The following is a 26,031-nucleotide window of genomic DNA, read 5'->3' on the forward strand; positions in this document are numbered from 1 at the left end:
TCCTCCTCAGGTGTTCCCTGGTTCCTCCTCAGGTGTTTCCTGGTTCTTCAGATGTTCCCTGGTTCCTCCTCAGGTGTTCCCTGGTTCCTCAGGTGTTCCCTGGTTCCTCCTCAGGTGTTTCCTGGTTCCTCAGGTGTTCCCTGGTTCCTCCCCAGGTGTTTCCTGGTTCCTCCTCAGGTGTTCCCTGGTTCCTCAGATGTTCCCTGGTTCCTCCTCAGGTGTTTCCTGGTTCTTCAGATGTTCCCTGGTTCCTCCTCAGGTGTTCCCTGGTTCCTCAGGTGTTCCCTGGTTCCTCCTCAGGTGTTTCCTGGTTCCTCAGATGTTCCCTGGTTCCTCCTCAGGTGTTCCCTGGTTCCTCAGATGTTCCCTGGTTCCCCGGGTGTTTCCTGGTTCCTCCTCAGCCGACGTTCCCAGTGAACTCAGGCGAGTATATAAATAGTAAATAAATATTTATTTGAAATATTTTAAATTTAAACTGTTTAGGTTGTTATTTGTTTTTTTTTGTTTTTTTTAAATTTTAAATCACTGAACAAATCTCTTATCGTGAAGAAAAGCGGAAGTGACGTGTGCCGTCGCGCCGTTGCGTGACGTTACACGTCACTAAGTTGCTCAAGCTGTTATTAGCACGGCTTGTTTTCCTTCCCTGCCTCGTCTCGCTTCACTAATATTAATGACGGGCTTGGAATTACACACAAACTCTCCGAAATAAACGACGGAATTGACATTTCAGCCCGCCGCGCCAGGACATGCACTCCGACTCCGTCACGTAGCTCCAGCCAGCCCGCTTCGAGCGTCCAGTCAGCCCCGCTAGCAGGAGGTGAGCCCCCCCCCCCCCCCCCCCTAGCAAATCTCCACGCCGCTCATGCTCACGCTCCCGCCGCGTCCTGTGTGGTGTGTGGCCGGCCTGTGTGACCTGTCAGCCCGCGGTGTCGCCGGGAGAGGATGAACTGGCTCTTCCCCCTGTCCAAAGGCTCCGGCTCGCTCCCTCCGCTCAACAGCCTCCAGCAACAACGACAGCGGCAGGTCGAGTCGCTCAAAGCCGCTCACCCCAGGTACGACTCGGAACAAAATCATATTGAAAACGACACCCGGTTTCCTCCAGAAAGTCACCGGCCGGAACGTTTCCTCCGCCCCGGACGGCGGAACGCCTCGACTCGGCTGTTGTTTTCTCACCCGGCCGCCGTGATGCTAACTGCTAGCTTGTAGCTTGTTGTCAAGTTTCTTTTTTTCCTTTTTATTTTTACACTTTATGCTGAAAATATCACCAAATACTTGAAGTTTATCGACACCCACAGCTTAAAAAAAACAAAACAAAAAACCTTAATGAAATACTTGATAGTACACCGCCATCACCGCTGAGTGGAAGTGACTGGCCAGTTAGCCGTTAGCGGCTAACTGCTAGCGGCTAACGGAGCCCGTCGGTTACTGTTGCTCTATTTTTAGGACTCGAGCTGCGGCCGGACGCTCGTCCTGTGATCGCAGCGCTGCTTGTCACGCGGGCAGGTTGAGGACGAGCTTTATTGCTTAGATGTTGGCGATTAAAGCGTGAGCCTTTGTTTACCGAGTTGTTGTGTCGCCCTGTTGACAACATGCGTTTTACAGCCACGGTGGAGGATTCTGTCCTCAACCAACCTCAGCTGCTTCATTAGAGGACTTCAGAACTTCACAGGATGCGAATCTTGTTATAGACGCATTTACGGATCTAAAACGTGTGTCTTGTTGTTTGCCAAAGTCACAGGTGACAATGAAAGGAATTTGTAAGTCTACATTGAGTTCAAGTACATGCCAATAAATCTGTAAGATCTTGATCCCCAACATGTAAAGTCAATATCTAAATTGTAATGTAAGTAAGTAGTGTCACAATTTCAATGAGAGCTCGTGGGATTTCCTGTCTTAATGTGGCGGTGAGTTCTTAAAGACTACAGGCTTCAAGATGATTATTTTTGCAAATGTAAACTGATTTTGGAATAATGTGTAAACACAATTTGTTTTTTAGACTTTCATGCAGCCTGACAAGTGATGACATACTCACCTGTAATCCGTTGGAAAACTCACAATTAAGCTCAGTCTCTGCTTTACAGATTCCAACAATCCTTTTACGTTTGGCAAAAAAAATTCCCGATATATATTGTTTTTGTGACGAATGTCTCTGTTTTGTCTCACTGCCGTAACGTCCCTGCGTTCCTGTTTCTCCTCAGTCTTGCTGAGATCCAGAAGGATGTGGAGTACAGGATACCGTTCACCGTCAACAACTCCACCATCAGCGTCAACATGTGAGTCCGTCTTCACACGTTCCGGTCGAGGCCGTCAGCCTCAGCCGGTCCCGCCGGCGTCACGCTCGGAACCCCACATGTGGTTTGATTTCAGATTTGGGTTTGAGAAGGGCTCCATTGTCACTTTTCCAGTGCGCGTCCCAAAAGCATTACTCTGGGAACAAGACGGACGTTGTTGATTTCTCACAAAGTTGAGGAGAAAGAAACGAGCAGAAGGAACCAGTCAGACGAGAGAAGCCAGTCGCCAGTCACAGCATGAGTCACGGGTCCAACCTTCATACTTCACAAAGCTCTTTGTGGAAACTTTAAGCAGTTTACAGCGTTAAAAACCGTTGAAATCCAGTCGGATCAATGTGACGTGCATTTCTGTCGGTTTTCGCGTCTCGAGTATTTTGTTGACTCAACTAATTGTCGACATGTTTTCTATTTCTTTCTTTCAACATGTCAGCCTGAGGTCATGTCATCGTGTCTCCCAGGCCTCGGGCGACGTGATTTACAAAATGCGTCGTTGATGAGATGGTGTATAAATCCGCTTGCCTGTCAGGTCAAGTGTCTTTTGTCCCTGAAAGTAATTTCAGGAGTTTTTGATTTTGATTTTGTTTGTTTTTCCCTCTGCCAGCCTGCTGCCTCCTCAGTTCCCTCAGGAGAAGCCTGTGGTCAGCGTCTACCCTCCTGTGGGGCATCATCTGGTCGACGGCAACAATGGCACCATGATCACCAGCCCCCTCATCAGCAATGTGAGCATTCATTTACATTGTGTGTGTGCGTGTGTGTTTTCCAGCTAAGAGAAGTGGAGCGTTGCATTATTTGGACAGTTGTTGTGATCAGAGCAAATGATGGCTAATAATTAACAATCCTCTCAATAACATCCCAGGTCAGACGTATTGGGTGTTTTTGCGTCACACAGTTTTCACTACTAAGACTTTTAAACCCGGGGAGTTAAAAGCAGCCAGTGAGATCTATTGTGGCGGCAATAAGCTGAATTGAAAGGAAAGATCAAGTGTCAAAGTTGATGAAATCAGACATATTTGACCTGGAGTTGAAGGAACATTTGAGAAGGACACGTTTATAACGTGTGAAAAGTAAAATTGTCTGGGAACAAAACTTTCCTTTCTGCTGTAATCGTAGTCCAGGCGCTTTCGTTGTTGTCTTTAGTTTTATATTCGTGTCCAACAAACTGTATTTCTTTCTTCTGTATCCATGATCGTTTCCTGAAATGTATGTGAGCGGTTGTCATTCATAACTTTTAGCCGTTAGCATTTTTTAAAAACGGCCTCTGACATTTGTTGCAACGCCGCAAATAAGATATCCGACTTCTTTACAAACGACAGTGTCGCTGACGTTCATGGCGCTTTTCCACCCGTGCCGCCTCGGCCCGACGCTTCTCGCCTCAGCAACGTCGTTTTTCTATTCCAATGTGGTGCGACGGCGGTGTGGGCGGAGCCACCGGAGCGCAAGTTGTCACCCGCGATGCCGTTTGTCTCTCCTGATGTGGAGTGAACATGCATTGGATATCTGCTCAAATAATGGACTAAATAGTACATATTTATTAATAATAGGATGAAAAGTGTATCGTTACGATGGTGCGGGTGTTTCGGTTTCACTGGTGCCCCTGTTAACTGGTGACTTTAACACTTTGAGTGTCGTTGTTAGTTTTATATTCGTGTGCAACAAACTGTATTTCTTTCTTCTGTATTCATGAAATGTACGTTAACTGCTCCTCTCCCTCGTGTCTGTCGTCTTCATTTGTTTAGAAAGAATCGCTCCTGAAGCTTAATGTGAATGTTTTGCAGTTCGGGATGCATTCAGATCTGGGGAAAGTCATTCAGAGTCTGCTGGACGAGTTCTGGAAAAGTCCTCCTGCCTTGATGTCCGCCGGGCCGGCCGGGTTCCCGTAGTGAGTTTCCTCCGACGGGCCCCTCACGCCGCCGCCACGTCCGTCCCGGTGGGATGATAATGAGCGTGTTTCTCCCGGCAGCCTGTACAAACCCTCCGGCGTGGCTCCATATCCCAGCCAGTCTTTCCACTACGGTCCTCGCCATGCGGGCCCCGGCCAGACCCCGCCTCCCGGCCCGGCCCCGGCCCCGGCGCCCATGCCTCACCCCGGGGTGGACGGCGCCCACGGGCCGCCTCGAGCTCCGGCACCTTACGGACTGATCTCAGACCTGCTGCTGCCGGTTCCCACCGTCGACTCGCAGGTACGCCGCTGACTGGAGGCCATGTTGTTCCTGCTGCCGGGGGCCAAGTAGAGACGTGTGATCGGGTCTGTTCCTGCTTTAACGCCAAGAAATAAAACGGAGGGCCTCGGATTCTCTTTTTTTTCCTTTTTGTTACTTGCCGAGTGGCTTCACGTCCTCACGAGGTGTGGCAGTGCTGTAAAAGGGCCACGTGTTGAAATTGTACCAGTTTTTGTTGTTTTCTTTTGTCCTTACATGCAAAACTAAGGAGCTTTTTATTAACGTGAGCCGCGACAACTTGATAGTTCCTTTTTCCTGAAATGTTCCTCAGTTTGATCAAACCCATAACTGGATGTGATCGTTGTGGACAAATGGCAGCCTGCACGTCATTTCCAGGTTGTTTCAAGGCGTTTTGCAGAAACGACCCAAATCCAGAGCAGCTGGTTGATTTTCCGTGTTCGAGGCAGATAATTCGAGTTTTGGCCACGACATTCTGCAGGACAGGTCTTTTAAGAGGGACGACGTTTTTCAGACAGTCCCCACGTCGTGGTGGTGTGAACGGAGCTTGTGGGGATGAGTCGTGGCTCTGACTGTACTCGTGTCACAGCGCTCTGGCGTGTCGCTTCGTTTCAGGCTGGACTCAACGGACACATGTACAAGATGCCTGAGATCCCCGAGACGTTTCCTGAACTCTGTGACATGAGGTGAAACTCTTCCTCCACTTGTGTCTATCACCCCGCTCTGTAACAGACTTCTTACTGGTGTGTTTGACTGTTGCCGTGCCGACAGCCTCGCCCAGCTGTCGGAGATGTCCGACAACGAGGACGTCTTGCTGCAGTTCTTTGTGAGTTTACCTCAACTCAAGCAGGTCACGGCTGATAAAGAGGAGCTGGTCAGCAGTATCGTGGACATGGCGAGTGAGTGTCCGTCCTGGTCCACCTCACGCCGAGCTGAAGCTGAACTTTGTGACCTTTAAGGACTTTTGTGTCGTTTCCACAGAGAAGAACCTCCAGATGGAGCCTCAGCTGGAGGGACAGAGACAAGAGATGCTCTACAAAGTCAGTTTGTTGTCGCTTCTCTTCCTCTCTTTGTCCACAAACCTGCACAACACCGAGCTCGTGCCTCAGTCTTTCTGCTCACGCGAGTTGTTTTTGTTTTTGTTTTGTTTTGTCTCTTCTGCCAACAGTATGAGCAGCTGACCCAGATGAAGCTGGCGTTTGAGACAAAGATGCAGAGGCAGCATGAGCTCAGTGAGGTAAATGGCTGCATTCAGCATTGATTGAATCCTATTTCGTCGCTGCCGCTGGTTGAGGCTTCCACTGCACTTGCCTGCTTGTGAGATTGAAGTGAAAACTACCGTATTTTCCGCCCTATAAGGCACACCTACATCAATTGACATAATTTACAACTTCATTCATATATAAGGCGCACCGCCGTATAAGGCGCATGGAATAGACCAGTGGTCAGCAACCTTTACAGCTCAAAGCTATTAGGTTACATTTTCCACTGATACTAACACCCAGAGAGGTGCACACACTTTATTTTGATAGTCCTACCTGCAGCCTATGCCAGGAGGACACTACACACAAAACCTTCTTCACTGCTGGTTGACAACTTACAACTACCGGTAATAATAATAATAATAATAAACTAAACTACATGAACTAAGCAACAAAAACACAACACAACACAATTATTACCGACACCACAAACCAAATAGAACCCCCAATAATTGCATTTAAAACACCACAAATAGCTGCAATGAATTATGGGAGTTTCTATCGGCTGCACTGAGGAGCTCAGGTTGAATTTGTCGACAAATTCATGTTTTGTGTTGTTGGAGGTTATTGTGGGTCGTTGTTGGGCTTGGTGTTGTGTTGATTGTGTTTATGTGTTTTTGTTCCCCAGTTTAGGGAGTCATTATTTCATCTAGTTTATTTTGGTTTGTTAGAATGTTGGTGTGCAACCATGAGTGCTTAAGGTGTTGTGTGGAGTGTCGTCCGCTCTGAAGATCCGGTTGCAAATTTAGAGTTGTCAAAATAAAAGCTTCTGGTTGTTCAGCTGTGAAATAGCAGTCTTGAGTAGAACAATCGTCCATATATAAGGTGCACCGGGCTATAAGGCGCACTGGCAGCTTTTGAGAACATTTGAGGTATTTAGGTGCCTTATAGGGCGGAAAATACGGTAGTTCAATGGCTTTGGGGACTGTAATTGTCCTTAAATTCATTTTCTGCACCACTTGAAAGCTGCATTGAACTGCGAGACACAACTCCTCATGGAAATGTAGTTTAGATGCTTTGCCTGCAGACGAAGTGTGAAAGCGCCTCCCGACAGGCCCACGGAGCCGGTTTGGGCTCAGAGAGTTCAACATTCACAGGTTGTGTTGGACTACGAGGAGCTGAAAAGTTGAAACGGAGGCTTGTTCCGCCCAGAAAAGCCGACTTCATTTGTCAAACCTGTTTTCAACATGTGTGATTGTCCTTGTTTGAGGCCTGATGGGACAGTAAAGTCTGTCCCACATCGCCAGTGTGGATATAAACTGAAGCAACGTCACCATGTCGAGGTCAGAATGCACTGCAGTTGTTGACTAATGTGGCTCAGATGAAAACTAACTGCTGTGGATCAGATCCGCCTCCTGACCGACCACATCCATTCCTCAACGATGATTGGTGGTTGGGTTCAGCGCTGAGCGGCAGCGGAGAGCAGAACGTATCTAGAACAATCTTTCTGGCAAAATAAAATACATTTTGCTCTCGTTCTCGACTCGTTCCAAGTCCGTTTGGCTCCACGAGGGTTAAGATAAGATAAGTTGATCTGGAATCATGAGCTTCATAACAATGCTCACGCTGACACAACTGCACAGCCAGAAACTCCCCCTGTCGTCATGGCGATGAATTCATATTCCACCAGGAAACGCAGTCACGCGGAGGAAACTCGGCCTCCAAACCGGTGGATGTAAAATGTAAAGTGGAGGAAAGTCCTGCTGGGACCAAGAGAAACTGGCTGCAGACTGTACGTTTCATCCGACTCGCGGTTGTTGTTTGAATTTCCGCCACCAGAGCTGCAGCCTCAGCACCCTGCAGGCCCGCCTGAAAGTGGCGGCGCACCAGGCCGAGGAGGAGTCGGAGGAGACGGCGGAGAGCTTCCTGGAAGGACGGAGGGACATCGACGAGTTCCTGAGCAGCTTCATGGACAAGAGAACGGTGAGGACGTCTCTTCCAGTGAGTGAAATCGCACACGAGGCTCATGGGCGGTGGTGGGGTTTTGTTTTTGCTTCTGCAGCTTTGCCACAGCCGACGGGCCAAAGAGGAGAAGCTGCAGCAGTCCATCCACACACATGGACAGTTTCCCAGCAGCCACTAGGACGACAGGGTGAGACCTCACCGCAGGAGGCCGTCTGCTGTGGGTGCCGGTCGGCTCCGTCTTCCTCACTTTGGACCTTTATCTCCACAGGTTTGCCGTTTGTTTTGTTTTGTTTCTTCAGCCAACCGCTGCCAACATTACGGACATTGTAGGGGCAGAAAAGCACAGTGAATCAACAACGGGCACTTCGGAGGAGGAGGAAGACGACGACGACGACGAAGACGCTGATGGAAGTTCTGGGGTAAAAGCAGAAGTCCGTTGTGTCCAGATTTGACCAAAAAAAACAAAAAAAAAATACTGTTGGTGTTGAATTGCAACAGAAAAAGGATGGATAAAGCTGAGAGTCGCCACCTGAGGCCTGAACTGTGAGGAGAAGCGACTCGGAGACACTCGTCTCTGTTCCCGTCACGTTATTAAGGATCCGTCACGGGGGGGGGGGGGGATTTAATTGCACATTCTGTTTGTCCAGTTTTGACTTGACAGTGGCGACAAGGAGTGAGGATGTTTTTGTAGTGGGACTTCTACTCCGTTACTCAGTGGAGTTCTCATCACCTCCAGTGTGCAGAGTGGCTGTGGACACATTTGGAAGAAAGTTTTGTTGTTTTTTTTTTTTTAGCACAGTTTTCCCAACCTTACATTTTGTTTTCCCAGTTAATATCATGATAAAAAGTTGCCGTCGCTCCATCCAGCCCTCGCTTTCTGTCCACGTACGTGCTCATACTGTGCAGACGCTGCAGGAATTGCCGCCGTGTGCATCTGACAATGTAAGACGTTTGCACGCCGGCGGTGGAATTGCATTCTGGTTGAACGATATCAAGACGTATTTTGAGATTTACCAAGAAGGAAAAGAAGGAAGGGCGAGGCGGCGTGCAGGAGAGACGGGCCGTCGAACCTCTAATGTGTCATTTTGATGGTGGAAAGCGGCTGATTGTTCCTCATTATACTCAGTATTGTTGCATAAACACTGATCATCTGTGGAGACGAGTCTCATAAACCCCCGAATCACTTCTCTACTGTGCTTGAATTGATTCAAAGTCGGCGCAAACCAAATGGCAGTTCGAAGAGTGACTGTTGTTTGCCTTAAGGTTTTACTGTATTTAAATTCTGCTCTGCCGGCGGCCTCTTGAGGCTCGTTGCTAACATGGTTAGCAGCTCTTGTTGTTTTCTTTTAGCAGGAACAACGTTTTTGTTTTCTCCAATTGTGGCTCAACAGGAGTTCAAATTCAAACCAGATCTCTGTTTGCGTACATGAAAGCAGCTGTTTGTGTCGCTGGAACCACGATGGCAACCACGTTACCCCGTCACACACCGTCACACACATTCACACACAGTCACACACAGTCACACACAGTCACACACCGTCACACACCGTCACACAGTCACACACAGTCACACACCGTCACACACAGTCACACACAGTCACACACCGTCACACAGTCACACACCGTCACACAGTCACACACCGTCACACAGTCACACACATTCACACACAGTCACACACATTCACACCATCACACACCGTCAGACACAGTCACACCATCATACAGTCACACACGTCACACACAGTTACACCATCACACACCGTCACACACAATCACACACCGTCAGACACAGTCACACCATCATACAGTCACACACGTCACACACAGTCACACCATCACACCGTCACACACAATCACACACCGTCACACACAGTCACACCATCATACAGTCACACACAGTCACACACCATCACACATCGTCACACACAGTCACACACCGTCACACACCTTGATGAGTTTCAGATAAAAGCGAAGCCTCCGATGATTTGTGATCATGTCGAGAATTATTGGGCAAAGTGCTGCAGTAAACTGACATTGGATACTGTGTTTAAATATTGTGAATAATAGGCTTTATTGTAATCAAAGACTCGGCCACCTTGTATTATATGTTCTTATTTAATTTGCTAGAGTTAATAAAGCATTTAGAATAAATCCTGTGTGTGTTGTTTTGAGAGGAAGCCTCTAAAGCACTGATCATGTTTCTTTCCACCAATGTTGGGAGTCCAAGAGCAGAAAGCTCATGTCAGTTTCCACCAAAATTAATACGAGAAAGACCCTTTTAATTTCATATTGACCAAACTTGTCAATGTTTTCAACCGGAACAGTGTGTAATAAGAATGATTAATTGCAAGACAACATTTTAATCCACATGAAGAGTGTGGCCAAACGTTACGTCAGGGCCTCTGGGGGAACGTTGCAATAACCTGTTGACTCCAATAACAAGCGGCAACAGATTCAACACTATTCAGTTTTTTCACACGAAATGGTTAAAATGACTTTTCTCCTCTGAAAACCTGTGAAAACAATATTGTATTATTTTTAGGAAATTGGCGAGCAAATATGGCTAAAATCTTTTAAAAAAAATCCAACAGTTATCTGGTGCTGCATTAAAGGCTTTGGAAGAGAGAACCACGATTAGTTTACGATCATCTACTTTGAAAAGCTGCAATTAATCCCATTAGGTTTAAAGTGGTAGAGGTTTTTTTATTTTATTTACACAGTTTGAAACATTACTGCGTATATTTTGCACTTAATTTGAAATAAACACTTCAAACGTTGTGAAAGTCACTTCATTTGTGTGCACGAGGAAACTCGGTGGGTAAACATGTTTGCTGTGTGGCGTGCCTCAGGGAAACGCTGGCGCCTCCTCAGCCTCATAACATGAAACCACAAGTGACCTCCACTGAAAGGTGTTAACAAACATTTAGCAACACATGATGCAATGATGCACTCAGACCTGCAGTCAAACAGTTAAATCTACTTCATGTCGTGCCGCATGAGAGTAGAAAAACTTTTTTGTGATGACTTTGGTCACGATGTCGGCCGATTCAAGGTTAAAGTTGCAAATAGTACAAATCAGACGTCACTGAAGAGGTTACATGACAGAATTCAGGTTTCTGAGCATGAAGTGTGCATTTCGGTGACATTGGAGGGTATGAAGAGAGCTGGAAAAGCTCATGAACCATGTACAGCGAGAAGGAGAAGAAGAAGAATGCACCCTGAACCCTCTGATAACTTTCATTGAGAAATATCGACGTTGTTCTGCAGCCGTTTCGGCCACAGTTGTCGGTCTCTCATGACCCGGCCGTCCATTCGCTGCTTTTCCCTTCCTTTTGGTAGACGCTGGCCACCGGAGCTGCAGTTATGGAGACGCTCTGAAGAAAAATGAGCAATCCCTAAGACATGAACTTTAAGGATAAAACGTTCACGACTCCCGACCGCAATGGATTTGCACCCATCACGGGGCAAACACACAGTCTCTTAGGTTCACAGGTCGGACATGGGTCACTTGTGAGCAGAAACTCAGAATCGGGTCGCAGTTTCCTGCATTTCTTTCATGACGGTGTGAACATTGCAATTCTGAGTTTTCTCTCCAGCTCCAGACCTCGGTCAGATGTGGCACCAAACCAGATGTGTATCTGATGCCATTCAATGTCACCGCCATCTGAACTGTCAAGTCACATCTATAATAAGAAGAAAAGTTAGTTGACGGCGCCTTTCATGGCACTCAAGGACACCGTGCAATCAGACGTTTGCAATCATATGCAAGACACGTCATTCAGAGGGAATATGCAGTTTTGAAAAGATGGCGCTTTGAGTTGAGGTTGGAAATGGGGAGGAAAGAGTCCAGGTTTCTTAGTTGGGGAAGTAGTGTAGTGAAGTAGTACTAATTTTTTACCCCCATTGCACAAAATCTTCAGCGGTGATTCGTCATCATCCAAAGACCAATCGGTTAGATTTTGCAGTCGGCCAGCTCCTGGAGAGTTCAGATGTTTCCGTCAGCAAAAGTGATCAAACTCAACAAAAACAAAGGCTAAACTTCACGAAAACATTACAAAAATGAAGTTGAATGTATAAACAATAACTTAGGTGCTTTGGTTTCTATTAATTCAGTCAGTATGTGTGTTATTTAAATATATATTGTCACTGGCCTTTCAGCCGCGTTGCCTGCAGTCATTCCCTCGTTGCAGTGAAGGAATTACCCACAATGCTTTGCCACATAAACCCCGCGAATGAACTGCAGTTGCACTTACATAACAGTAGATGTCAGTGTTGCGCCGCTCAGTTGGATTTAATCCAGACCTTCTTCACTATGTTGCGTTTGCACAGTTTGTTTTTTTTAATTTGACCTCGTTCACTGTTCTACTGTGTTGCACCAGTCGCATCAAAACGAATTCTTCTTGTTGTGTAAACTGTACCTGGCATAAACCCCTTTCTGATTTTGATTTTGATTCTGATCTGAGAGGCTTGTTAGCATCGATATGAGCTAATGGCTAACATGCTGACGATGCAAACTCGGTTCCACAAATAAATGTGGTGTTGGTGAAGGTATGTGCTCTACCAGGTGCCCGTTCTAGTTTTAATAAGTATTCATGGTCAAGATATTCAGATATTTTCCTTATAGGCCAGGAAAGCAGGTCTTTCAGGCCACTGGAACTGTTGAAGTGAATGACTGACTGTTATGTTCTAGTAACATGGTCACACAGTGATACATGGGTTGCTGTATGTTGCTTAATAGTGGTTACGGTCCCTTTAAGAGATGGTGTGAGGATTATGGGATGCAACGTTACGTGTAAGGTGACACATGAGACTGGAGAAATAAAGTGTGGATGTTCTGAAGCAACGCGTGTGCGTGTCAGCCTTTCACACATAACATTTGGCGACAAGGATGGCTGGATTTAGCCTTCCCCCACCCGAAGTGTTTCTCGCGGTGCCCGGGGAACCCGCAGTACCTTGGACACGGTGGCTGACAGGTTTTAATACCTATGTTGATGCGCTCGGATTCTCCGGCGACGAGCTTCCCGACAAGCGAAAGACCGCTATCCTCGTCCACTGCCTCGGTACCGAGGGCCAGCGTGTTCTTGGAGCGCTCGGCTCAGCAACAACCTTCGAGGCTACAGTCAAGCTGCTGACGGACCATTTTTCTGGGAAACAACGTGTCCTGATACGGCGGTACAGGCTCAGGAAGCGCCACCAACGACCCGGCGAGTCCATACAGACTTTTGTAGCTGACCTACGTGAGCTGGCACGAGCCTGTGAGTATGGAGCATTGCATGACCAAATGATCAGGGACCAGCTGATAGAAGGCACGTCATGTGACAAGACACGCGAAAAACTGCTAATGGAACCTGATGATTTGACACTGACTGATGCTATTAAAATAGCGTTGCAAGTGGAATGTGCTCTTGAATGCTCTACTCTACTGACCAGCCCTGCTCACCACACAGCGTTAGCACAACAGTTGCGGCGCGCAGAAACGTCTCAGTTTTCCCCGTCCACTGATAGCGATGACAGCCTGCCTGTGCAACAAATGAATAGACAGCGCCCCGCTGTGGGCTCCAGGCGCAATTGCGGCAACTGTGGATCCAGTTCTCATGCTACAAGAGCATCACAGTGCCCTGCCCGTGGACAGGTATGCAAAAACTGTTCTAAATTAAACCACTTTGCTAAAGTCTGTCGTTCAGCGCCAACCAATGAAGCACAGCAGCACAGGCTTCCCCAGTCCACTTCCGGATACACAGAAATTAGTAATATCCGTTCTACACGAGTATCATTCAAAACTTGCACAGTGCAGCTGGGGGAGGTAAGCGTGCCACTCATCCTGGACACTGCGGCTGCAGCGTCGCTCCTCAATTTGGCCACATACAGGAAATTCTTTTCCCGCATGCCACTGGGACCCCCATCCACAAGCTTGCAGGGATATGCAAATTCTGCCATTGAGATTGTGGGCACAATTGACCTGCCTGTCCGTTATGGTACGACGCACCTTCCCTCCTTCCCTTTTCATGTGGCACAGCGGGGAACTAACCTTCTTGGCCTCGATCTCTTCATTGCACTGGGCTTCTCTCTGATGGACAATAGTGGAAGAGCTATAATGCAGGTCTTCCCAACGATGCACCAGCAGTGGCCAGCGCTGTTCGACGACCTGGGCTGCTTGACAGCATTCACTCATCGGCCCCTGGTTGACCCTGCCGTGACACCAGTTATTCAGCCCCTCAGACGCCTGCCACTCACCTTCCGGGAGGGCGTCACCGCAGAGCTCACCTCTCTGCTAGAAGAGGGCATCATCGAGCCAATAAATGCAGCACCCTGGATATCAAACCTGGTGGTCGCACAGAAAAAGTCAGGGGGTCTCCGGGTCTGTGTGGATCTGCGACAGGTCAACAAAGCTATCATTCCAGACAAATATCCTTTACCTACAGCTGAGGAGCTCACCTCTCTTTTCCATGGATCAACGGTCTTCACAAAGTTGGATTTACGCCAGGGCTACCTACAAGTTCCCCTTCACCCGGCCAGCCGGGACCTGACAGCATTTGTGACACACGCTGGGGTGTTCAGGTACACACGCATGCCGTTTGGTCTTAGCTCTGCCCCCAGCTGCTTCCAAAAGGTCATGTCTACAATTCTCGCTGGGGTCCCGGGGACAGCAGTTTACCTGGACGACATTGTGGTGCATGGGCCAGACCAAGCCACCCATGATGCCCGCTTACACAGAGTGTTTGTGGCCCTCACCAAACATCACCTGACGCTGAACGGGGAGAAATGTCTCTTCTCAGTACCGACTGTGGACTTTATTGGATTCCGCCTCTCGGCTGATGGCATTGCACCTCTCTCTTCCAACGTTGACGCAATACAACGCATCCCTGAACCAACCTCCACCACACAGGTCGCATCGTTCCTAGGAATGACGGCTTATTATTTGCGTTTCCTGCCCAACTACTCGCAAACGACAGCACCCCTCCGCCAGCTCCTGAAGAAGGAGGAGCCGTGGGCTTGGTCACCACAGTGCTCTGAGTCATTTTCCATGTTGAAAAAACAATTAACCTCACCTCCTGTCCTCGCCCATTTCAGCCTCTCAAGCCCAACCTTCATCACCTGCGACGCCTCCACGGCTGCAGTTGGAGCTGTCCTGTCGCAGCTTCATGACTGCACGGAGAGGCCAATCGCCTTCGCATCTCGGGCCCTGACACCCACTGAGCAGCGGTACTCCGTGGGTGAACGTGAAGCGTTGGCCTGTGTGTGGGCGTGCGAGAGGTGGCACATGTATGTTTATGGCCGTCATTTCACCATCAGGACGGACCACCAGGCCCTCACAACAGTGCTCTCCACGTCAGGTTCGGGACACAAGCCTCTCCGACTCCATCGTTGGGCGGAACGCCTCCGCCAGTACCACTATGACCTCATCTTCACGCCGGGCAGGGAAAACGTGGTGGCAGATCTCCTCTCTCGCTCCATCGCAGCCCCAAACCCTTCTGTACCATCACACGATGAAGAACCGGCTCTCATCCAAGTGTTCTATGCACCATTGCAGCCAGTAGTCACACTGGAGGAACTGAACACTGAATCAGGAAGAGACCCGATACTATCCAAGCTGTGCACCTACATCAGAAACGGCTGGCCGTCCCACATCCCGGAAGAGTTGAAACCGTTTGCTCGAGTGAAAGATGAGCTCTCCTGCTGGGCAGACACATGTGTCTCGAGGGGGCTCTGCACCGTCGTCCCAAACACTTTGCGTGCACGTGTCCTGTCAATGGCACATGAGGGTCACCTGGGAATCGTGAAACTCAAGCAGCGGTGCCGTGAGTTGGTGTGGTGGCCAGCCATCGACCGCGATATTGAACATCTGGTCCAGGACTGCTCAGCGTGCCTCCTCAGTGGGAAAACCGGACCCCCTTCAACCCCTCCCCTGCAACCGCTCCCCTGGCCTTCACGTCCCTGGGAACATGTACAGCTGGACATCTGTGGAGAAATCCATGGCCGTGGTGTTCCCCACCACCAGCGCTTCCTGGTGGTCGTTTATGACCTCCACTCTAAGTGGCCGGAGGTTGTGCCAGTGGGGACGGTGACGTCGCACGTCATGGTTCGGATACTGGATGGCCTCTTTGCCCGCTGGGGCGTGCCTCGGGCCATAACAACGGATAATGGCCCGCAGTTGACATCTGCTGAGTTCTCTGACTTTCTTGCCAGCAGGGGTGTCAAGCACATCCGAACCGCTTTTTACCACCCACAGGCCAACGGTGGAGTAGAGCGTTTTAATGCAACACTGAAGAACGGGATTCGTGCACACCTGGCCCAAGGCTGTGCATTCGAGGAGGCGCTCAACCAGACCTTGCTGCACTACAGGGCAAGCCATCACTCCACCACGCTTGTGTCACCAGCGTCTCTGATGCTCGGACGAGACTTGGGACTGCCATTACACAGGCTCCGAGCACCAAATAGTGACTTTCCCATGCCCTCCCTGGCCCGTATCCGAGAGACTGTTGCTGCACGGCAGCAGGAGACGAGGGAAAGGGTTGACAGGAAGCGCAGGGCGAGGCCTCCGTCCCTTCAGGTCTCTGACTGGGTCAGGGCTCGACGGCCGCAGCGAGACAACAAGTTGGCCTCGTTCTGGTCTCAACCTAGACAGATCAGTCGCCTTCTTGGCCCCGCTACATTTCTGCTCGACGACGGCTCACGGTGGCATGCGAGTAGGCTGAGGAAAGTCCCAGCACCCCTCTCTGAGCACTTGGCCACGGCACGAGCCCAGTCACCATTCCCCTACAACATGGCCACTGATCCGGGCCCGCCCCCGGCCCCGGTTGCACCCCCCGCCCCTGTCCCGCCCCCCGCGGCGCCACGCCAGGAGGTGGTGGTGCCGGACTTGAGGCCGGTGCGGGCCAGGGCTCGGCCTGTTGCCTTGCAGGACTATGTCGCGACTTACCATGCTTAGTCTAGCGGTTGCCTTCACAGTTTCTTGCCAGTTCTAGTACATTCGATATCGTACTTAGATGTTCAGTTTTCTGACGACTGTTTGGGTTGGTTGTTAGTTGGGGTGGTATGCTGTTTGCTCTTTCGTGGGGGGGAGGAAAATGTTATGTTCTAGTAACATGGTCACACAGTGATACATGGGTTGCTGTATGTTGCTTAATAGTGGTTACGGTCCCTTTAAGAGATGGTGTGAGGATTATGGGATGCAACGTTACGTGTAAGGTGACACATGAGACTGGAGAAATAAAGTGTGGATGTTCTGAAGCAACGCGTGTGCGTGTCAGCCTTTCACACATATCACTGACATCTAATCAAATGATCAATAAGAAATCTGCTCATTATCAATGAGCTGAGTTCAGGCTTCTTTATTAATCTGTTAAAAACACGAGTGATGAATGAAAAAGTGTAGAGTTGGAATGTTTAAGAGTTTAATGTAACATGCTCTTGAATTTAAAACTGCAAAGTTCAGAAAAAGTAAGCAACACCCATAATGCATCATACAAAAAAGTGATGTAAGAAGTAAGAGAAGGGGAGGTGAGGGAAAAACAAGCACAAGGAGGAAGGGACAGGAGGAGGAGGAGGAGGAGGAGGATGAGGAGGAGGAGGGACTGACTCAATCAGACATAATACTCTTCATTTCCGTCTGATCACAGAGAGCTGCAGGGACTCAGCCATGGACGGTCAGGACAGCTCAAAGCTCTGCTTCCCGCAGCTCGCCAACTCTTCCTGCAGAGGACTGATGCGTCCTCGCTGGGAGGCCGTCCTCCTCTACACGCTACTTTCATTCATCATTGTGATCACTGTTGTTCTCAACCTGCTGGTTGTGGTCTCCATTTCCCACTTCAGACAGCTCCACAGCCCCACTAATGTGCTCCTGCTCTCGCTGGCCGTCTCAGACCTGCTTGTGGGACTGGTGGTGATGCCGGTGGAGTTGATAAGGTTTATAGAAACCTGTTGGCTGCTGGGAGATCTCATGTGTGCTCTGTCCTACATTAGTGCCTTCATTCTCATGTCGGCCTCTGTGGGAAACATGGTGCTCATATCCATCGACCGCTATGTGGCTATTTGTTTTCCTCTGCAATACCCCTACAAAGTCACCAGCAGCAGAGCTGCAGCGTCTGTGAGTCTGTGCTGGGCATGTTCTCTTCTCTACAATGGCCTGATCTTAAAAGAGCATCTCAGGCAGCCAGACAGATACAACTCCTGCTACGGGGAATGTGTGGTGGTGATCTCCTTTATCTCTGGTTCTGTTGACCTTGTGGTCACTTTCATCGGGCCTTGCTCCGCCATCATCCTGCTGTACATGAGAGTGTTTGTGGTGGCCGTGTCTCAGGCTCGTACCATGCACTTGAGAATCACTGGTACAGCCCAAACAGTGAGAGTGACTGCAAAGAAATCGGAGAAAAAAGCAGCCAGGACTCTTGGTGTCGTCATATTTGTGTTTCTGATGACTTTCTTTCCATATTACTTCCCCTCTCTATTAGGACAGGACATCTCCAACAGCACTTCATACTGGGCTGTTGTGACCGGGCTGCTTTTTTTGAATTCCTGTTTGAACCCACTGATATATGCTTTCTTCTACCCGTGGTTTAGAAAAGCTATGTGGTTCATTGTCACCCTGAAGATACGAAAGCAGAACTCCTGTCAGGCAAATATACTTTAAAGTGTCTGTGAGTGTTTGTCGTGAGACGGAGGCCACGAGAGGAGAAAGTTACAAAATTCAACTGACTCTTGACCTCTAATGATGGCAGGATGTGAGGAAGTTTTCTTCTCCGCTAGTTTATGATTGTATAAGTTATTATTGATTGTAGCTGCCGACAGGAAATAGAGCTCCACATTCATAAACATGTGAGTCACGTCATGAGATCTAAAGAGTTGTGAGAGTCTGAGCTTCTTAAAAGTGACCACCTGCTGTGTTTCCTTCATTTAACAGAGGAAAACTCTGTTCTTAATGAGACTTTCTTTTTCATTACAGTCACTCCATATCGTCAGAATATTGCTGGTTGAGGTGTGAGTAATGATACACTCACCCCCAACATGGACTGTTCACACTTCTACCTTCAGGCCGGAGGAACAGAAGTGTGAAATGAAAACCACCAGACTCAACAACTCTTTCTTTCCCTCGGCCATCAGACTCCTAAACAGCTGACAGGAGGCCAATGGACTATTCATGTCCCCCCATACCTCTCATTTACACTGACTTTACACAACAATCTGTCCTGGATATGTACTTTACATGAGCACGTGTACCGTTCACATGTCATCCGTCTTCTGCTGACGACCTTGCACATTTATGTACAGACTGTCATTTTCCTTTCTATCTTAAATTGCATATTGTATATATCACTTGTATAGATCACTTGTGTTTCTGCATAGTTTAATATATAGGTTTATATATCTGTTGCTCAGTGTTTGCATGCCACTGTTAAGTTATTAGAGTTTTTAAATGTATGTGGCGTTCAGCATGGGCATTGAAGTAAGAATTTCATTATACAGGGAAACATGTTCTTTTACTGTGTATATGACAATGAACACTTTGAATGTTATACATTCAGGCTGAAGATCATTAAAACAAAGTTTATATAAGCTGATGTGGTCTTGCTCTTATTTCTAACGATGGAACAATATTAAAGAATTTACTATCATCAAGGTATATCATCCTAAATACCGTAAATTGTGACTAGTGAAAGATCATGTCTTGATTAAGAAAAGTTCATCACATTTTGCCTGAAAGTTTAATCAAAAAACCAAGTGGGCCTTCGACTCAACTGGGCCTTTAAAAAATAAAAAATTACCATAATATATTTCAACAGTTCTTACTGACTTCAGAGTGAATATTGTCATTCTAATGGAGGAAATTAACTCATCAGGACAATTTCTCATGACTTGAAAATGGCAACAAAATAACAATTAACCAACAATTAAGAAAACTAACCTGTGTGCAGTCTTTGCATAACAGAGAACAACTGAAAATAAATCTAAATCTATAGATCAACAGAAGAATGAAAACAATGTTAGTGAGAAAGCACCAAATAAAACTGTTTCCACTTCAAATGACTGTAAATCAACATGAAAAATATATATAAAAAAACAAACGTGAAAAAAAAAATATATACACACACACACACATATATATATATATATAATTATTATTATTACTATATAATTTGGATTATATCTATCTCTATTATTATCTCTAACTTTACAACTTAGTATTTTCCATATACCTCTTACATAACTCTTGTTTAATTCTAGTTTCTTTATATAATATTCTTTTCTCACATTCTGATATTCTCATATTCCTTTTTTTGTCCAGTACAGGAAATACTCCTCACCAACTTTTCTTTGATGTATTTAATGTGTGATGTCCAGCAGATCTTGGGGTCAAAGGTCACACCCACAAATTTCACTTCATTCACTCTTTCTATGTAAACATTGAATATATTGACTTTTATATTTATATTATTCCTCTGATATCCAAATAACATCAAATTAGTTTAGCGGTGGAGTGCCCTTGTCCCAAGTGGAGGAGTTTAAGTATCTTGGGGTCTTGTTCACGAGTGGGGGAAAGATGGAGCGTGAGATCGACAGGCGGATCGGTGCAGCGTCTGCAGTTATGCGGACGTTGTATCGGTCCGTCGTGGTGAAGAAGGAGCTGAGCCAAAAAGCGAAGCTCTCGATTTACCGGTCGATCTTCGTTCCTACCCTCACCTATGGTCATGAACTATGGGTCATGACCGAAAGAACCAGATCCCGGATACAAGCGGCTGAAATGAGCTTCCTCCGTAGGGTGGCTGGGCGTACCCTTAGAGATAGGGTGAGGAGCTCAGTCACCAGGGAGGAGCTCGGAGTAGAGCCGCTGCTCCTCCACATCGAGAGGAGCCAGCTGAGGTGGCTCGGGCATCTATTTCGGATGCCCCCCGGACGCCTCCCGAGGGAGGTGTTCCGGGCACGTCCCTCCGGTAGGAGGCCTCGGGGCAGACCCAGGACACGCTGGAGGGACTATGTCTCTCGGCTGGCCTGGGAACGCCTTGGGGTGCCACCGGAAGGGCTGGAGGAAGTGTCTGGGGCGAGGGAAGTCTGGGCAACTCTGCTCGGACTGCTGCCTCCGCGACCCGGCCCCGGATAAAGCGGTAGCCAATGGATGGATGGATGGATAGTTTTGCGGAGGTTTGATGATAATTTGTTAAGATCAAAGCACTTGTTTTACTTGACACATTTCCTTTGTGACTTTCCTCACGAGCTGCTGCAAGTCCAACTTTGGTACAACGGACATTGGTATCTGAAAGTAACACATACTTTAGTTTTTCAGTTTCTTAGAAACATCTTTAATATACATATTAATTACATATTAATGAGTTTATTTTTATATTTTTTCATGATCACGTGGTGGAAGGTAACACCTGTTTACCTGTTGCTCCACCCTGAACTCCAGCTGTAATAATCTTTTCTTCTAATTTGTTCTGCAGTGAGTGTTTTGTATACTTTGTTTACTAAAAGAAAGTCCAGACATCACAATGTTTGGGAGAAAATTGTCTGGACACATTTTGTTTTATTATGATAAAGTATTTTTTGTTTCCTTATAAACTTTTCCTAAATTATCTTCTAGGTTTAACTCATTAATATATGAAAGGAAAATCATAAAAAAATACTTTAAGGTCGTGCAAATTCAGCCAGATTTAGCACTTTGATGAAGCATTGACCATGAATGTTAAAAAGTACCGGTGATACTGGCTCTGTCTGCCTCAGCGATGACGTACCAGTGATGAGAAAGACTGATTCATTCAAGGCCTCTGCTGTTTGTACCCAGGAGCGTTAAGACTATACTTTCAGGGATCATTTCTATAGTTCTTGACTTGAGAAATGTGCTTCTAAAGTGTTTGGTCTCTCTACCCACGATGAAGAGTCGTGATATTCCCTCCTGAGCATGAAGCAGACAGAGAGTAATGATTCACTTCATACTCTTGTCATTGATGATTGTTCTTCACTCTCTTCATGGAGCAATGATGGAGGGAATATGATCTGAGTGGTGGAGAGTGTCTGAACATAAAAATGAACATCTTTAGGTAACTTAAACTGTCTGGACATGTGGGGAGGCTGGCTCGCCGGCCTCGGACCTGCCCCTGCAGCTGCCCCCTCTCCGGACTTGGCTCGGCCCCTGCCCCGGCCTCAGCTTCTGCTCCCGGCATGGCCCCTGCCCCCCTTCTCCCGGCCCGGCCCTTGTCCCTGCCCCTTCCCCTGCCTCGCCTCAACTCCGGCTCCAGTGGAGAAGACAGAACGGGAGGTGTTCGCTCAGCTGCTGCTGGACTTGACCCGGCTGCAGCAGGAGCACACCGAGCAGAACCAGGAGCTGACGGAGGTGCTCCTGCAGAAGAAGGGGAGGCAGGGACACCTCTTCGAGTCACTGCATTCCCGGACGGGGGGCACCGGAGGACGGTTCGGACCCTGCGCTGACCGAGCCGGCATCACCATCCTGTTCCCCGGACGAGAAGGAGGAGGGTGGTGCTCAGGGGCTCCACTGCAGAGCATGTCGCCAGAATGGCGGCAGTGATCCGAAAGACCTTCTCCGGGGGGGAAACAGCTTGGCAGGTCCGGTCCCGGCTCTGCAGACAAGGCCGGGGCGTCAACTGGACAGCGTGGAGACAGTCCCCGTGAACAAGGGCAGCAGCGACAGCAGGGGCTGTGACGCCTGAGTCCACGAGGGCAGAGATGGCTGAGTCCTGCAGGGCGGAGTCCAGCCGTTGGGCGGAGATGAGCCAGACCGGTTGGGCGAGGGCGGGGGGCCGGGTTCACGAGGGCGGAGATGAGCACAGAGTCCACCAGGACAGAGGCGAATGCCCAGACAAAGGGGGGGGGGCGGAGGCCAGCCAGAGGGCGGAGGCAACAACTGAGTCCAAGAGGGCGGAGGCCAGCCAGAGGGTGGAGGCAACAACTGAGTCCAAGACAGCGGAGGCCAGCCAGAGGGCGGAGGCAACAACCGAGTCCAAGAGAGCAGAGGCCAGCCAGAGGGTGGAGGCGGTGGCCAAGTCCAAGACGACGGCGCAGATCAGGTAGGCAGAAACGACAGCAGCAGAGGTGTGGAGAGGAGGAGCCATGGTCCTCGGCTCGCCCCATGCCCTCCCCCACAGGCAGAAACAGACAGAAAAACGAGAACCAATTTCTTTTGTGGAGTTGGCTGGTAATTTGGTTTATTGTGTACAATGAGGTGAGATGATTCCATGGTTTGGATTGTTATTGTGACAAACCAATGATGATTAAGACTGTCATTCAAGGCGTCTGCTGTTTGGACTCAGGGAAGTGAAATCTATACTTGCACAGATCATTTCTCTTGTATTGAACTTGAGAAATGGGATTGGTCTCTCTACCCATGATGATGATGATGATGATGATGAGTTCTGATACTTCCTCCTGAGTGTGACACACGCAGAGAGTAATAATACGTCTCATACGTTCTGTTTTGGATGAACATCCTTTGCTCCCTTCAGAGAGCGAAGATGGAGGCAATATGATCAGAGTGGTAGCATGGTTATCTGACGTCAATTATCTTCTTAGCATTCTATTTGCTGTCTCACTCTGGGATACGCCCACATTTGAGGTGGAGCCACATACCTTATACGTCGCCCTTCGCCACCTTCATCCCGGTCTGGAGGATCGGCCACCGCGCCAAGGGAAGGTTTGTTGAACTGTTAAGCGCACCAGCTAACACTGTTTTGGTCAGTTAGCACACAAGCTCTTTTGCGGCACTTCTTGTTTAGCTCCCTCGCTAACCGATATGGATGCCCATACTTCTCATATCTAACGATGAGACTGAGGACAACGTCCTCATTCCATCTTCTCAGTTCACTATACCAGGGGCTTTGGCTGCCCTTGGGGTGCCCGCCTCGCCTCCATCAGCATTGGTGTCCAGTCCGTGTGCAAACGTCCGTGCAGTAAAATCAGAGACCGCCAGATCCCGTTTTGGTGGGAAGATATTACCCCAGGCATGTAGTGTCCGTGTGTGTGTGTGTGTGTGTGTGTGTGTGTGTGTGTGTGTGTGTGTGTGTATATATATATAACAGGTCTGGTATGTTCTTTGGTCTATATGATGCTGTTTTGTTCACAAATATTCTCTCATGAGCATCTTCGTCTTCGATCAGAACTGTTGAGATGAATGAATGACTTCTAATCAAATGATCAATGATGATCAGCACATTATCCCTGAGCTGAGTTCAGGATTGTTTCTTATCCTGTTGTAATCAATAAAAAAAGTATTGAGTTGGAAAGTTTAGGAATTAGAACTTGTGTACTCTGCAAAGTGGAGAAAAAGTAAGAAACCCCCATAATGCATCACATCAGTGTGTGATGAAAGAGAAGTGGAAAGAAAAGCACCCCAAAGACATGGACATGTGGGAGAAGGAGGTCGGAGGGAAACAGTTCGGCCTATAGAGGAGGAGGAGGAGGATGACGAGGAGGAGGAGGAGGAGGATGACGAGGAGGAAGAAGAAGAACTGTGATCAGACATAAATAAAGAGTATGATGTCCGATTGCATCAGAGAGCTGCAGGGACTCAGCCATGGACGGTCAGGACAGCTCAAAGCTCTGCTTCCCGCAGCTCGCCAACTCTTCCTGCAGAGGACTGATGCGTCCTCGCTGGGAGGCCGTCCTCCTCTACACGCTACTTTCATTCATCACTGTGATCACTGTTGTTCTCAACCTGCTGGTTGTGGTCTCCATTTCCCACTTCAGACAGCTCCACAGCCCCACTAATGTGCTCCTGCTCTCGCTGGCCGTCTCAGACCTGCTTGTGGGACTGGTGGTGATGCCGGTGGAGTTGATAAGGTTTATAGAATCCTGCTGGCTGCTGGGAGATCTCATGTGTGCTCTGTCCTATATTATTGGCTTCACTCTCACGTCGGCCTCTGTGGGAAACATGGTGCTCATATCCATCGACCGCTATGTGGCTATTTGTTTTCCTCTGCAATACCCCTACAAAGTCACCAGCAGCAGAGCTGCAGCGTCTGTGAGTCTGTGCTGGGCATGTTCTCTTCTCTACAATGGCCTGATCTTAAAAGAGCATCTCAGGCAGCCAGACAGACACAACTCCTGCTACGGGGAATGTGTGGTGGTGATCTCCTTTATCTCTGGTTCTGTTGACCTTGTGGTCACTTTCATCGGGCCTTGCTCCGCCATCATCCTGCTGTACATGAGAGTGTTTGTGGTGGCCGTGTCTCAGGCTCGTACCATGCACTTGAGAATCACTGGTACAGCCCAAACAGTGAGAGTGACTGCAAAGAAATCGGAGAAAAAAGCAGCCAGGACTCTTGGTGTCGTCATATTTGTGTTTCTGATGACTTTCTTTCCATATTACTTCCCCTCTCTATTAGGACAGGACATCTCTAACAGCACTTCATACTGGGCTGTTGTGTCCTGGCTGCTTTATTTGAATTCCTGCTTGAACCCACTGATATATGCTTTCTTCTACCCGTGGTTTAGAAAAGCTATGTGGTTCATTGTCACCCTGAAGATACGAGAGCAGAACTCCTGTCAGGCAAATATACTTTAAAGTGTCTGTGAGTGTTTGTCGTGAGACGGAGGCCACGAGAGGAGAAAGTTACAAAATTCAACTGACTCTTGACCTCTAATGATGGCAGGATGTGATGAAGTTTTCTTCTCCGCTAGTTTATGATTGTATACGTTTTTATTGATTGTAGCTGCCGACAGGAAATAGAGCTCCACATTCATAAACATTTGAATTTGAATTAATTGTGACAGTCTTCAGAAAAAAAAAAACCCCCAGAGCAAAATAAAATCAATCATCCAACTAATCAGCTGGAGGTGAAGGTTAAAGCAAAAGCTTCCACACACCAACTTCATCACAAAAAATAAACAAGGCTCTCCAGATAAAGTCACACACACAAAACTTTATAATCTAATATTACTATTTTTACATTACACATTCAATATGTACTATACACAAGTTTTATATGTACAAGTTATACATTCCCATCAAACATATATACATATGTACACACACACACATATATACACATATACAATAATGTACATGACATGTACATATTGACAATAATAATGTACTATTTTAATTTCATCAATTACATTTTAAATACTAAATACAGTGTGGCAATATTCTACCTTTTGTTATGTTTAAGTATTATAAGTCCATAATTTAACTCCTGCTATTGTAAACCCCTTTTTGAAGTGCACCACTGCATTATGAATAGTTTATTCTGTATGTATTTCCACAAATGTCTAGACAGTGTCTCAAATATGGTTAAAAAAAAAAATATTAAAAAAAAGTGTACAATAAAGAGTTTGCAATACTTTTTGATTAAGAATATTCCTTTTTTTTTGTCCAGTAGAGCAATACTCCTCACCAACTTTTCTTTGATGTATTTAATGTGTGATGTCCAGCAGATCTTGGGGTCAAAG

The 26,031-nt window shown here is 47.7% G+C and overlaps 3 protein-coding genes across 4 annotated transcripts; all 3 read left to right on the plus strand.

Annotated features, from left to right (window-relative positions):
- The first annotated feature begins 615 nt into the window (after window positions 1-615).
- On the plus strand, window positions 616-10,323 carry vps37a (VPS37A subunit of ESCRT-I). Of its 2 annotated transcripts, XM_080520681.1 has the most exons (13): window positions 616-817; window positions 921-1,052; window positions 2,199-2,273; window positions 2,893-3,010; window positions 4,067-4,170; window positions 4,252-4,471; window positions 5,084-5,154; window positions 5,240-5,367; window positions 5,450-5,508; window positions 5,637-5,705; window positions 7,510-7,653; window positions 7,733-7,822; window positions 7,904-10,323. In XM_080520681.1, the coding sequence occupies exons 2-12, from the start codon at window positions 943-945 to the stop codon at window positions 7,811-7,813; spliced, it is 1,179 nt and encodes a 392-aa protein (XP_080376807.1). In that variant the 5' UTR covers window positions 616-817; window positions 921-942; the 3' UTR covers window positions 7,814-7,822; window positions 7,904-10,323. The 2 variants fall into 2 exon arrangements, with proteins under 2 accessions (XP_080376807.1, XP_080376806.1); XM_080520680.1 differs by having other exon boundaries at window positions 616-1,052.
- A 6,952-nt stretch (window positions 10,324-17,275) lies between these two features.
- LOC308149164 (trace amine-associated receptor 13c-like) lies at window positions 17,276-19,011 on the plus strand (the record flags this gene model as incomplete). Its single annotated transcript, XM_080520834.1, has 1 exon — window positions 17,276-19,011. The coding sequence occupies one exon, from the start codon at window positions 17,276-17,278 to the stop codon at window positions 18,263-18,265; it is 990 nt and encodes a 329-aa protein (XP_080376960.1). The 3' UTR covers window positions 18,266-19,011.
- A 5,143-nt stretch (window positions 19,012-24,154) lies between these two features.
- Window positions 24,155-25,144, plus strand: LOC308149168 (trace amine-associated receptor 13c-like; the record flags this gene model as incomplete). The annotated part of the gene is made up of 1 exon (XM_080520838.1): window positions 24,155-25,144. The coding sequence occupies one exon, from the start codon at window positions 24,155-24,157 to the stop codon at window positions 25,142-25,144; it is 990 nt and encodes a 329-aa protein (XP_080376964.1).
- Window positions 25,145-26,031: the final 887 nt, after the last annotated feature.

Source organism: Blennius ocellaris (genome assembly GCF_963422515.1).
Source record: "Blennius ocellaris genome assembly, chromosome: 3".
Taxonomy (NCBI): Eukaryota; Metazoa; Chordata; class Actinopteri; order Blenniiformes; family Blenniidae; genus Blennius; species Blennius ocellaris.